The sequence below is a fragment of the Lutjanus erythropterus genome, chromosome 22, assembly GCF_056507025.1.
Source record: "Lutjanus erythropterus isolate fLutEry1 chromosome 22, fLutEry1.hap2, whole genome shotgun sequence".
NCBI classification, from domain to species: Eukaryota; Metazoa; Chordata; class Actinopteri; order Lutjaniformes; family Lutjanidae; genus Lutjanus; species Lutjanus erythropterus.
This window is the reverse complement of record NC_139338.1, coordinates 8112845-8127328: the sequence shown is the minus strand read 5'-3', so window position 1 is coordinate 8127328 and position 14484 is coordinate 8112845. Positions and strand designations below refer to the sequence as shown.

Sequence of the window (14484 nt, the reverse complement as noted above, 5' to 3'; positions counted from 1 at the left end):
CAGGACTCACAGACAAGTTTTAACTCCTTTGGTCCCCATAAACCAAAATAACAAACTATTCAGGACACAAATAAAACCCAACAGTCCATGTTATAGATTATCTTTGATTTTAATTGGACATTATGTACAGGATATACATAGTGTTTCATTGAAACAAGAGTGTAACACTGGCGGGCGTAGCCCTCTTTGCTCCTGAGGTCAAGAGATGGCTGACGTACTCTCCAACCAAGATGTGCGTAAAGAACGTTTTGCTGATCAAGGTTCGTGTTCAGGGGCGAAAAAGGAGACAAGACTGCTGCCGCTGTATCAGTGGCTTGCACATGTAACAGTTTCACAGAGTCAACACAGTAGGATAATTAAGTCAGTCTTAACAGAGATGAACAGCTGTAGCTCCAGTGTAGTGGAGCCAATTCAGTATCACAAATTCACCAGCTTGGGGTTTTTCGGTTTTGTAGTACAGCTCCAATGCATTATTGTAAAAAAAAAAAAGAAAAAAAAAAAAGTTCAAACAAAACAAAGCGTATATACACTTGAACTCAATAGATATATATACATATATATATACATACAATATTATATAAATATAGTAAAATAGATTAAATTACATTGATTTCACGGTCTTCCATAAATAGATGTTGGACAATAACAGTTTGGTGATGTGTTAAGTTAGTGTTGGAAGCACAGTGCACCGTCAGATGACAGGTTCACGACTCGGAGGGAAACAAGTCCGCACCGAGCTATCAAGTTCTTCATTGTGAAACAAAGCAGAAAACTGCGCAACCATACATAAAAACACTCAAAACGTTGTGACAGACGCTCTCCTTAGCTTTCTTTGTTCTTGCTTGGTTGTCTTTGTTTAAGAGCACACCTGACTCCTGACTGTTTCATCTTGTTTTTGCAAGTTTTACAGGTACATTACAACCACTGCATGTGGTCAAATTCAAAGTATTCTCCCATAAAGAAAAAAATTTTAAGTTTCCCCCCACCCCTGAGTGGGGAGGTGGAACTGGAGGCTCGGTGGCCTCCAGGTCTTGAAGCAGTAGTGTCGTCGCTGCACACGCTATTCCAACAAGATCTTCAGCAGGTTATAAGAGTAAATACAGTTTCGAAAGAGTCCTCATTTGAGGTACTCTGCAGCTCCCAGTGTTGGGCTTGAGAAGGCAGGTTCTGTTGACTTATACTATGTTTTACAAGGAAAAGCTGACACTATAAGCAAGGTCACAAAACCTTCATACGAATACTGAATAGTCGGTGTAGTAGGCCTCGCCTGTGAAAACTGACAAGTCTGTTTTTTTTTCTCCACAAGTGTGCTGAACAGTAAGTGCTTTTCAATATACAAAGATGCTTTACAAATACATTTTTTGGCAAAGTAAAAAAGGAAAAAAAAAAAAAAACGACAACAAATGTTGGAAGGAACTTAATCGTCCTTGAGAAGGATAAAACTTTCAAGTCTGTTGCCTCTTGTCAATCTTCGGGAGATTCACGTACTGTTCTCAGCAGGATTTGTTGATGCCGAGCACTGAGGTCACAGCCACACTCACACAGACATTAACACCGTACCTGAGTGTAAGCTGCAGTTTGAACTCTATGACTATTTCATCTTTGATTTGAGGCACCTTCAAATATTTGTTTTCAGCTGTACCATAACTACAAAAGAACATTAAAAAATAAAAACGAGCAAAAACGACAATGAAAAAAGTTGCAATAAAAAGAGAAAAAAAAAAGTAAAACACCATCTTTGTGGTCTATAACAGCATACTGTACAAAGTTCGGATACATTCTCTTGGAATGGCATGGTTTGTTGCTCAGGAAGTCAAAGCCGAGCATCACGTGAGTTCTTGTGTGTTTCGTTTTTTTTTTTTTTTACAATACATTTTGATCTTTGTTGGTTTGCGGAGTCGTGGCGATCCAGCGCTGAGAGCCTTTTCTCTCCCTGGCTGGACGCAGCAGGAGAGGCGAAGCTTTAGTGTCCGTCGGCGTGTGCGTCCGGGCTGGCTGAGGCGTTGTGGATCCAGTCCAGGATGATGAGGCTCATGCTGCCAATCATGACGATGAAGCCGCATATCAGGAAGGCGGTGGCCTGGAGAGGAGAATGGATTCACATTAACTTCGAGCAAGGAAGTAAATTATTTTTAAAACATGTTGATATTTTTAAAGTGATGTGCCTATAGATGTAACAACTAGCTCCTTACCCCGATCTTTTGCACAGACTTCATGGACTCCTTCTTGACCAGTTTGATGTAGAAAGCCGAGGGCAGGATGAAGATGAGCATGGCAGCAGCAGAAGCGCCTGTGAGCGAGGAAAATTTAGTCACATTTTCTGTTTGCGACGCTTTTTATGCAACTGTCAGATACATTAACACACACATAAACCAGTTTTCCATGAACTATATTGCACATTTTAACCAAATTTTGAGTAAATTGGCAAAAGAAAAGGACAAAACTTGTTCAGCTTTTTCTACACACAGACTTGATGAAAACGTGGCTATTGACACTCACCAATGAAGCCAAAAATGTCCCTGATGGTGGGGACAAAGATGACCAAGGCGTTGGTTCCGGCCAGCAGGGCCACAGTGATGACGGTGTGGCGGACCCAGCTGAAGTCCTTAGAGGCGCACAGGAGCTGGTTGACGGAGGTGCGGATCTACACAGAGGGAGACAAAAAACAGAGGTAAATCCGACAAGAACAACTTGTGACAGTAGTGTTCTAAGATTGGCTCTCCATCTCTATGACACTTACAGGGAAGAGCACCACGGGGACGGTGAGAGTGACGGCGGTCAGCACGGCCAGACGAACGATCAGCAGGATCACATCGGCCTTGTAGATCTTGGAGTAGGTGTGCAGCAGCTCAGGCTCCACATGCACTGTAAAGGAAGACAGCAGAGACCCTTTAGACCTGAAGACAGCTCAATTCACAAACACAACACTTCTAGCTAACATGGATGTTAGCTCTGCGCCACTGAAAGTCGAAAACTGATTGGTGGGTAAACAGGTGTTTTTCATTTCCTCTTGACGTTAGAACTTTTCATTGTGTCTATTATGAAAACAAAACATTTTTGCGAATCTGTTTGGTCTAAATATGTGAAAACACCGAAACTACTCAGACTAAGAACTTTTGTTTAGTGGTATCTGTGATATTTCCCTCTACGCATTTTTTGTTCTTATATTTGTTGCCTTTTAAACTTCTCTGTAGCGATGTACTTCACTCCCAAACCTCTGCTGCAGCAGAGAGCGAACCGTCTGTTTGCACCAAGCAGGTTAGAACAAACGTTGAGGATTTCTCAATCTGTACTGGCTGTGACTCAAACCGCGCACCACCCCACATCAGGTTTTGGCCGGTCCTGGCTGTTGAGGAAATACTGGCACGCTGTCATGCTCTTGTATAACCATTCTGATGCTCCGAGAAAAAAAAAGTTATTTGTGCACATCCGCTCAGATGTTCTTGCCATGACAAACAGAAACAGAAATTTAGTGGCACACTGGCCTCCAGCATCAGGTGGGTTTTTTCACAGTATTGCATAACAGGCCTTGAGCATTTTGTTCCAGCGATACGCACTATTTAATTTGGACTCACAAGTGTATTCCCTTAACTCTGAATGGTTGCTACAGTAGTCAAGGACAATGAACGCTTGTCAACCCAGACACACTCACTTTGATTAACTCTTTGTTGCTTATCATTTCCTGAGGAATTTTGGCACATTTTTAGATTCCATACAGGTTTGTGCTTCCCATAAAAAAATAAACTGCAATCAGGCCAGATTCCATTTGAAAAAATTTATAATTAGATTACAGTTACTTTGTCAAGGATTCCTTGATTAGAATTTTGATTAAATCTGGCAATTTTCAATTTATGCAACCAATGTTCATAAAAAATTAAATTAAATCTATTTATAATTAGAGTAAAATGTTCATAAAAGTCCATAAAAACTCATAAAAGCGCGTCTGATTCAGGAGTTTTTAGACAAAGGCTTCACAAAAAAAGAATCTGATTTAAAAAAAAATGCCTTTAATTTGCATTAAAATGTTTTGAGATGTTTTTAAAAAAAATGTTCATATAAGGTTAAATATTTTCAAAGTGATTTTGAAGTAATCTGAAAGTAATCCAAAGGTATTCAGATTAGATTACATTTTTGTAATCCAATAAATTTCTTTACTATTTACAAGAATCACCATGTAATTTGTATTCAGTTACTGATTACTGACTGAACTCTGTATAATGTTTATATGTGTGCACATTCAATGCTTTTGTTTTTTTTTCCTGTCAAAGAGACTCACCGTTGAAGGTCAGATATCCGAAGAGTGCAGCCAGCAGGTACATGATGAACATGGCCAGGAAGGACACATTGGCGACACCCTGCATCTTTCTGCGGGAGCGGCTGTTTGTGGAGGGAGAAGAGGTGAGGTTTCATTTAGACACCAGAGTACAGTTTCTTTTAAATGTAAATATGAGATAAACTCTTGACTTTAAAGCTGTGGTTTGAAATGAAAGCAGTGCACACTTACTCTTTGAGCTCCTCGTACATGGGCAGGATGGCGGGGTGGCACACGAAGGCGAAGGTCAGGATGGGAACGGCGTAGACAGTCTAGAAAACAGACCAAATTTTCAAAATCACACCATGAATATTACAGAATCTTTTTTTTTGATTCTGTACAAATTTAAACTCTCCACGTTTCGTCTTTTGAAGAGCTTTACCTGAGAGTTAAAGACAAAGTATTTCGGCGTGCAAGCGTCCTCGTAGTCCACAGCGGTGTTGTTCAGGTGGGACAAGGAGGTGTTCAGCACTTTAAGGGTTTCATTTATAGCGTTGATGTCCTCAGGTAAAGGGCACGGGATCTGGAACTTCTTGATGATCACCTGAAGGACAGGACAGCAGATTTTAGTTGAAATAGGCAAACATTTTGAGTTAATATTCAGTAAAGCTTTTTAAAAATGTGGTTTTCCTGGTTGAAAAGATTTTGAAAGTGTGTGTCACTCATTGTGAGAAACAAAAAACACCACTGACACCAGACTACTGTGAGAAAAACACAGTAAATATCTCAAAAAGACACCAAAGTTGCAGCCAACTTTCAGTTTCACTAGAATTTTATTATGTTCCAGTGTTTTATGACTTAGGCTTTTTGTATGTTCCAGTGAATAAATCCTGCTTTTCCACTGTGTGGGAAGCCACAGATTTCACGGAAAAACTGAAATTTGTTCTCTGACTAAGAGTCATCTGGCACAACAAGCTGCCTCGTGTGCCAAAAGGGGGTGTGTCGGAAATACGTGTGTGTGTGAGACAGTGGAATGAGGAAATGGGGTGGGTTTTTACTCACCACAATCAGAAAGAACACCATGCAGAGCAGGGACAGACCACTGGTGTAACCAAGGTAACCTGAGGAGGTGAGAAAAACACAAACATGAGCTCCTGTGTTTTTATGAAAGGGTTCTGTTTTAAAGTTGCGCAATGCCCCTTTTTATCACCTCACTCTGAGCTGTGAATATTTTAAGACTTGTTTTCAAGTCTTGCACACATGCGTCACTGACTCTTAACTGACCTGATATAGAAACACTTCCGATTGTACAACACACACACACACACACACACACACACACACACACACACACACACACACACACGCACAATGCTTACCCAAGTTCCTGAGCAGTGACAGAGGCAGGATGATGACAACTGTCACCAGCAGCACCAGGTAGTCACCGTTAGTGTACCATTCACTGAAACACAGCAACACAACAACGTTAATTAAACAATTTTAAACATCAGGTTCAATTCTGTACCAAACAATTTCTTGGAACAACTTCAAAATATCATTTTTATCCTGCATAGAAAGTAAAAGGCAGATATATATATATATATAAAATGCATTTATATTTAATTGTGGGTATTATCATCAGTTGAAGAAATTTTAACATTTGTTTTTTATTTAGATACTTTTTTTTTTATCTTTTTCAGGACATACTGATGTTTTTTATTTATATATTTAGTCTTTGAGGCTCAGATCAGCTTTTACAACATGTTTATATATCAAGGGTGTAGAAGTGTGAAGTGATGGTAGGGACATGTCGTCCCACTCAATTGTTCCAAGCAATAAGTAAACATTTAGTCTAACTGTTTCCAACATAATTACAAAACGTCTGTGCTAATTAAAGATGCAGAACAAAGCGTTTTCAAGTTTTTAAAGATGACTATAATTATCTGTTATTTTGTAATTAGCATGCTGTAATCTCAGTCAGCCGTCCTCTGGCAGCAGTGCAGTGTCTCTCAGTGTTTCTTCATAATTGTTTACATGTTTATTGTCCCTTATCTTTGATTAAACACGATTATCTTTCCAAAGGCTGCTGTACAACCAGCAGACTAATCAGCAGTGACTGCTGTGACAGAAGACATCACATTAAATCCACTGTGCGGTCAGAATTTTCTTGCACATGTCGTGATTATCTGCAGCAGATCAAACCCCTGCGCTGCCGCTAAGACACGTCTCGTCAAGTCCAGGCTTTGCAGACATCTGCATGTCAGCTGACGCAGGCCGGCCTGCGCAGAATGACTGCATCGCTCACACAAGTACATCGAACAAAGCCGCACTGAGGAGCCCCGAACCGCATCAATTTTTTAAAGTTGAGGCGAGGTCGGGGTGAGCTCATCCCCCCCGCGCTCTGTCTCGATGCGGCACCGGCTGCGTCTTCTAAAAGGGCTCTTTGAAGGGCCGCTCGGAGACACTGCGCACTGTCCGTCCCTTTCCAAGGTCCAGACCCCTCCTCCCCTCCACTCCACTCCACTCCCCCCCCGTCTCTCCTCCAACAGAAAGGCAAAGACGCAGCTTCCCCACTTCACCGACACTTGAAAAACAACCGGCAGCCATTTTGCTTGATGTGCCACTTCACCTCAAGTGCCTCTGCCTCTCTTTTACACCTCATTTCAAATTCCTTATTCTTTGGGAAATATTTTTTAGTACCAGAACACACCTGTCCGTCAATTACAATCACCAAAATCTCACATCATTAAATTCCCTGACCCTGCAAACATACTTTGTAAATATATTTACTCGTCTATATTGACATTTGCTTCACAGTTGCACAACTGCAAGTTTTAACTGGTTGTCAGATCTGAATTGCGACCAAAAATCTAATAAACTGCTTCTAGGCCAGACAGCGATCTGGTCAATCTCATCCATTTCTTGGAAATCTGGTCAGACGTGTTGACTTTGTCAGAACATCTATTTTACGCTCTACATCATTCATTCCCAGAGAGAGAGAGAGAGAGAGGCCGAGAGATTTTATTTGGCTCTTTGGTTCTATATTGTTTTCCTGGTGACAGTAAATGAAAAGAATTAGATGGCCTGTTAACGCCGCCTAAATGCATTTATAAAGTGGGTCCCCAGAAAAAAAGAAACACTCCTCTCAAAGCTGCAAAAGTTACATGTTTATATGCTTAGTACCTATTTCTGCCAACTTAAATACATAAGTATGAAATAGAAAACCAAAGAAACACCTAGCTTTGATTACTGCAACCTAAAAAGATAAAAAAAATTAAAGGGTCTTTCACCACTACTATGTAGCATTGTTTGTATATCTGTGTTGTAAATATAACGTTTGTTCATTTACAAGAAAAACTCAAAAGGGCACCTTTAAAGGGACAGTTCACCCCAAAATCAAAACTACAATTTTCTCTCCTGGCCGGACGTAGAGATGTCTGCTTTCTCTTCAAAATGATGGGACTAAATGGCACTCGGTTTGTGGTATTCAAAGCACAAAAAAAATATACATGTCTCTTCTCTTTCTTTCCTAGAAATCATGACCCGGTTACTCAAGATAACCCACAGACCTTGTTGTCAGCAGTTTCATGTAGGAACTATTTTCTTTCTAAAAGAAAGAAAGTAGTTTCGGTCGACTCTACTACATAAAACTGCTGATAACAAGGTCTGTGGCCAGGGGAAAAATCTGTATTTTTAATTCTGACTTGAAGTGTCCCTTTAAAGTCAAATCATCCACCACCAGTCAAGTTAAAGCTACTTTGACTGTTGGACGTGTGCAGAGACACCTCTGTTTCAACTTTTCAAAAGTTTGCAAGATAATAAAACGTGTGGTCACTCACCCGTTGCTGTGTCCCATAAAGGATTGAATGACGATGGGCAGCTCGTATTTGACGATGTAGAGGTAGCTTGACATGGCTGTGAAGACAAAAATTCCCAGTTATTAGTAGCCTGTATTTCCATAGAAATTAACCAAGTCATGTCCTAAAGGGAACTCCACTACAAAAATAGCCATGTCTAATATTTGTTGAGGGGCTGATGGAGGAAATAAAAAGCTGAACACATGCTTGTAAAATGACTCAGGTTTTTACTGGAAGCTTCCCACATTCCAAAACACACACTGCTTTCCATCTGCCAAGAGTCCTGTTTTCCTCCTTCTTTTTTTCCCCACCACACAGACACAGGCAGACAGTGTTTTAGCTTGTGGAATAAACACATGGTTGTGGAAGTTCAATTATAGTTGTGTAACTGTTATAAAAAGATGCTTTCTCTCACCTCCGATGTTCTGCATGGTGATGGAGCAGGAGGCGGCGAGTTTCCCCGGCAACCCGAAGGCTTTGTAACCCAGCTGCTCGTACACCAGCGCACCTGAGAGGAAGAAGAAATACACAAAGAAAAGAAGATTTTTAATGCTCAGAAGGACTTCAGGAAGCCATCAGGGGGGTTGGACACGGGACTCTTCTGATGGACTCACCTCCTTCGTTGGCCGTCTTCAGCAGCAAGTGGACAGAATACAACGAGAAGATGGCGACGGCTGCGAGGAGAATCCTGTAAACAGAGGAGACGAATCTTTAGCTGGATGTTCACTTGTGACCAAGACGGAAATTACAAAGAGAAACAGAGAAATCAGCCACACTGTCTATTGATTATGGGACCTTAAATGACAAATGTCTCATCTTGACTGCAGAAAACAAACACCCTGACTCACTTCTTCTGTCGTTTGGATGAAAGACAAGATGATTTCATACATTTCTACTTGTTTATTTTGAGCCTATTCATTCTTGAGACCTTAGAGTCTACAGATTTTCACTGTTGAGCAGGGCCGTGTCTAGCTTTTTGGTGGCCTTAACATTTAAATGCATCAATCTGTTATGAAATTCAAACATCTCATCTGTCAGTGGCTTTGGGGCCACTATGCATCTGCATAGTCTGCATATAGCAAGGAGCTGCCCTGCTTCTGAGTAATAAAACTTGTCAGATGTGACGAAAACCTGCACTTTCCTACATTTTGTCAGCCTTGTCAGCAAAGACCTTGAAGGCAGCATCGCTCTGCAGGTTCTTTCGAGTCACGGGCGGCATCAGCAGGGCTGCAAAGGACGAAAGGTTTCCCTGTGTGGGGATCCTCTTAGCACCCTTGGGCTGCTGCTGCTGCTGCAGAGCCGGCGTTATGTGCCTGCCTGGATATTAATAGTCCAGGTGAAAATTAATCTGCAGGACATTTGAGAGCTGTGCTGTAAGGGTGCAGCCGGCATGTGACCCTCTGGCTGCTTCTGACTGGCTGCTCTGCCTCTGACATCACAGTCATTCATATCTAATCGCCGCAGCTCACCAAATATATGGTTTGGACGACCTCTTATGGGGAGTCAGTTTGTTCTGCAGGAGATTAGTTGGCTTTTTGTACTGGTCATAGTGTCAAGACAGCCATATTGACATGGAATAGTAGGGTAAACACGGGTGTTACCAATGATAATTATGGTCCTGTTCCATTTAGTGTAGCAGTGAGCAGCACTCTGAATGGAACCGAACCTTAACTAGTATCCTTTGTACACAGCAACACCTTTGTTTACTCTACTATTTCATGTCAAAATGGCTGCCGTTAAAAAGGTCTATTACTGATGAGAAGACTTTCGAAATGCAAACAGACGCACACTGTAGTCGCTGTCAGGCTTTTGTAATCCCCTGCTCCTTCCTGCAGATGTAGGGCTGGGATTGGTCAGCGAGCAATGCTGTCTGTCTGCGTTCCATTCATGATCTCCCGCGAGCGTACGGTCGCTTTACGTAACTCAAATGGCCCAAATGCGGCGGGATTAGCTCAGCTAAGCTGCTTCTGCCTGCCACTCCCTGTGTTTGTAAACTGACATACAACTGCCGTTTAGTGGCACCCAGAGGATCCTGGAGCCTACAGTGAGTCATGTTCTTATAGTGTGACTTTACTGGTCTTTCTTTAGCTGGTTTCTGGCTCCTAAGGTGCCACCAGGTGTATCTTTCACATTAAAACAACAAAAGACGTTTGTTTAATGTTGTTTGATCACATCTGAAGTAGTGTGGATTCATGGGAGTTGCTGTCTTCATTATTAAAAAAAACACTATTGCCAAAAAAATCTATCTGAAATGTCTTTTCCCAAAAAACAGCAACTAGCAGCTGGAAGGAAAGACATTATTACCTTGAATAAACTGTGTATTTCTATGTGTTTGCCCGTTGTTGGAAACATTTGGGATAACGGACATACGTCTAACGTTTGTAGACATTTTCATGTGGAAATTTTATGTCATGTAAGGAACAAAAATGAAGAATTAAGGAATTCAGAGAACAACTGATGTAAAAATGGTTTAAAACTGTGAACATAAGCTAGAAAAGAGACACCAAAATTGAAGACACTGTGATCTGAAATTGCGCAGGATAACCAATCATTTTCCCTGAAGAAAACTTATCTTCTTTCCGTTTTTCCCACTGCCAGTGAACACTCTGTGGTTTTATCTACAGCAAACATGATAGCGAGTACTTCAACTGCAGCGATGAGCATTTGTAAACTTTCGACCTCGGTGTAATCTGTCGCTGCTCAGGGTCAAGCGGCTGCAGAGTGAACACGCACACACACTGCTGGCGGGAAAAAAAAAATCAACCCCAGTGAAGCTCAGAACATCCTGACCTCACGCTCTTCACAGACAAAACCACACCTGCCTCTGCTGAATTCAGTGTAATATTGTTTCACTGCAGCCTCGTTTGTTTCTTTTTCCACTGAACCTCACCCTCTTGTATGACATAAATGCCACATCAAGGTTCCTGAAGGTGCTTTGTGGGTTGTTTTTGCCTTGGCGTCACCACCGAAACATCACTTTCTACCTCTACAGACCTGCATTTTACTAAAATGCAACAATACTTAAAAAACTTACACAAACAGGGCGATGCCGGTGTTGGCCATGGCGTAGGACAGACCCAGGATGCCACTGCCCATGATGGCGTTGCCCAGGTTGAATACAGACATGCCGAAGGAGGCATTGCCCTGGTGCTGTGGAGAAACTAAAGGTTAGGAAAAAATACACAGGAGAATAAAAGAGATAAAAGAGGAAGAAGAGAAGAGAAGCTCTTACATATTCAGTCTCATACTTCTTCTTGCCCAGGTTGTGTTCAGGGAGGAAGTTTTGACTCTCTGCATCGATGTCAGAGTATTGACTAAAAGACAAAAAAGAAGAAATCAAAGAGATGTAGGTGTACATGATGAAAATCTAATCATTTTTTATCATCAATTAATCAATCATTCATTTTCTTGATTAATCAGTTATTGGTCTCCTCCATAAAATGTCAGAAAATAGTGAAAAATGTTGAATCACTGCTTCTCAAAGCCCAAAATGACGTCCTAAAATGTCTTGTTTTGTTCACAACCCAAAGATATTCAGTTTACTGTCATGAATTATGGATTTAAAAAAAAAAAAAAATATGGCTCAAAAAAGATGAATTGATAATCAAGAGAGCTGACTAGTAATTTAATAGTTAAAAAATAATTGATTAATCATTTCAGCACTTTATTTTAATATTTTGTTTGTCTCACCCGTTCAGTGGGACCTTCTTGTCCTGGTAGGTGTACTCATTGCTGTTGGAGCTGCTGCTGTCTTCTTCAGGAGAGATGTTGAAACGGCTCATCTCCGTTTTAGCAGTGGGCTGTTTCATACTGTAAAAAAAACACCACATTTATTCTCTAATGTCCACTTTTACGCATTCCTGCTGCGTGCGTCACGCCGTTTCTTTTTATTTCTAGCTGTGCGCGTTCACGTAGCGGTTAGAATAATCAATATTATAGGCGGCGCGCGCTTCTCCTCGTCACGTGACTTTTCGTTAGAAGGGGGAGGGGGGAGTGGGGTGACGCACCGGCAGTGGAAAAATACCAGACCTGGATGTTCGTCCACCCGACATCACCTCAGCCTCGCTGCTGCTGCTGTAGTCGCTGAATGACAAAAAAAAAAAAAGCCGCAGTACGCGGCGCTGACTTTTGCGCACATTTCCCTCCGAAATCACGACAAAAAAGGTTGAAAACAGGGCGTGTCACTGCCTTTTTCCTGACACGGAACATTTATTAGATAAATATCAACCAGAATGAAACGACATTAAGGCAAATCTTAATTTAGACATTCAGTGTTTTATTAAAATGTCATATTTATCTCTTGGCTGAACAGTGCGCACACGCAGATCCACACAGAGCGCAAAAGTCGCAGTCCTGGACGCTTTTAATTACATTAATTCCACAACCGGCACCGATGGAAACAATGGCACGTGTTGTGTCTTATATGGGCATGGCTCTCCATTTTGCGCAGAGGCTCTGCGCTCTGATTCATAGCCGGGTTATGATGGTTAGAGCCTCTTCAAATTACACACACAAAGACAGACACACGTTTACATTTCATCATTTTCACTCAGCCTGTCTTTATTTATCTGTGAGGCAGCAGTGGTGCCACATCCAGACACGAGTCCAGTCCGATCCAGCACTGCAGCATCACTGTCACACTGCTTTATTATTTATTTATTTGGACCAGGGCTGACCTGGTAAGAAATAAAGCGCCCTGGTTCCTCTTGGAAACGGCATCCTTCCCTTTTTCGAAGAAAATCTCCACAGCCAATAAGACAGGAAATACTCATAATAGTGACTAATTAACCCAAAAGAGCCCGTAAGACACCTACTTTTAATTACATGAGATTCTAAATACAAACTGACGAAATTATGAGGTGATTCTGTACAAAAAGAATCCAAAAAAAAATGTATGATGTTGGCATCTGAAAGCTTTAAAAGATTGATCTTTCATTAACTGCCGCCTACACCCGCTCATTTTCTGACAGCAGACAGTCGGTGCCTCTAATGGCGATAAGATACCGGCATTCTTACCTTGTGAAGATGTGGCAGGATGCGTGTAAAATCCTTTCAGTGAAAAACAGAAACAGCAAATGTCCGGACGATTTCTTCACAAAAGATGTCTGATTCCTTGAGTGTATTTAGGCTGAATATCAATGAATTGAAAGATGAATGAGGATAGGCCTAATTCACCAGACAGGATCTAATTCAAAAAACTGAAACAGTTCAAGTAAAGAAGAAATAAGAAAAAGATACTCTTAAGATAAACCGACGCGAAAAATCAAAAAGAATTTAATTTCTAATGCAATCAAATTCCCAGAGATGCGGTGCGCTCGGAGAGAAGACCCTGTTCTGCTGGAGGAGGGGTGGGGACTCACCCTTTATAAAGATGAGCATTGCATCAGCCCAGACCACAGGGAGGAAGAGGAGGGAGGAGGGAGAGGGGGGAGAGAGAGTGTAACAGCAGCAGGAGCAGGAGGGGTTTGGGTAGGAGGAAGGAGGTGGAGACTTTTTACGCACACCAGTGACGGCGGGTTTGTATACAAACACAGCACTGACCTAGAGACTCTCCTCAGGAAAGCCAGCCCAGGATTTCCAGTGTATTTTTACAATAGCTGTTATAATGAAGCACTATAAAAATACTATCATAATACCACAACCATTCATCATTACCACAGACAGTGAGACAGTTAATTCACTTCAGTTAATTCATAGTTTTGCAAATCCAGGTTTAAAATGAGTAAATCCAGATTCAAAATTAAGCAAGACTCTTGCACAGTTAAAAAAACAATATATGTGTTGTAAATTCAAGTTTATGTGAACCAAAATCAGTTTAATCAATCAATCAATCAAATTGGTGGATGTTGGGACTGTAGTACACTGCAGCTAACAAGCGTTAGGCGACTTTGTTTGTTGGCTACTCATAAAGTTAACAAAATGTCTTCTAGCTGAAAAGTTAACATATTTTGTTTGCTAACTAGTTAAATAGTTAACAAAATGTTACAAAGTTTTCTAGTTGGCTAAAAAGTTGACCCAACATTTTGTTTGCTAGTTACTTAAATAGTTAACACAATGCTGCATTGTTTGCTCGCATATGAAATAGTAGATTAAAATGCCTTGATTAAATCTTTGCCAACATGAGCCAACATGAACAATAGCTGCACTTTTACAGAACTCTATTATCATTGGTCACACCTTTGTTTTACTTTACTATTTTGTGTCAATATGGCTGCTCTGAAAAAAGTCACTACAGGATAATACTACCTAACAGTACAAGAGTTTTTCTATCATTTGAATAGATTTTCAGTTAATTAATTTATACAGAAAGTGATGAGTGTTACAGTGATGTTTTCTGTCTTTAACTCCACAGGAACACTGTACTGTAGAGCCACT

General features: G+C 41.0%; 1 protein-coding gene across 1 annotated transcript; it reads right to left on the bottom strand.

Moving 5' to 3' along the window:
• Positions 1-90: 90 nt before the first annotated feature.
• Positions 91-13391, bottom strand: slc38a2 (solute carrier family 38 member 2). The gene is made up of 16 exons (XM_084710552.1): positions 13126-13391; positions 11800-11919; positions 11342-11423; positions 11144-11259; positions 8724-8797; positions 8525-8617; positions 8092-8167; positions 5632-5714; positions 5315-5373; positions 4695-4856; positions 4505-4584; positions 4277-4377; positions 2741-2865; positions 2500-2644; positions 2193-2290; positions 91-2080 (listed from the first exon to the last, which is right to left on the bottom strand). Exons 2-16 carry the CDS (start codon positions 11916-11918, stop codon positions 1964-1966), a joined length of 1530 nt encoding a protein of 509 aa, XP_084566678.1. The 5' UTR covers position 11919; positions 13126-13391; the 3' UTR covers positions 91-1963.
• Between the last annotated feature and the right edge of the window lie 1093 nt (positions 13392-14484).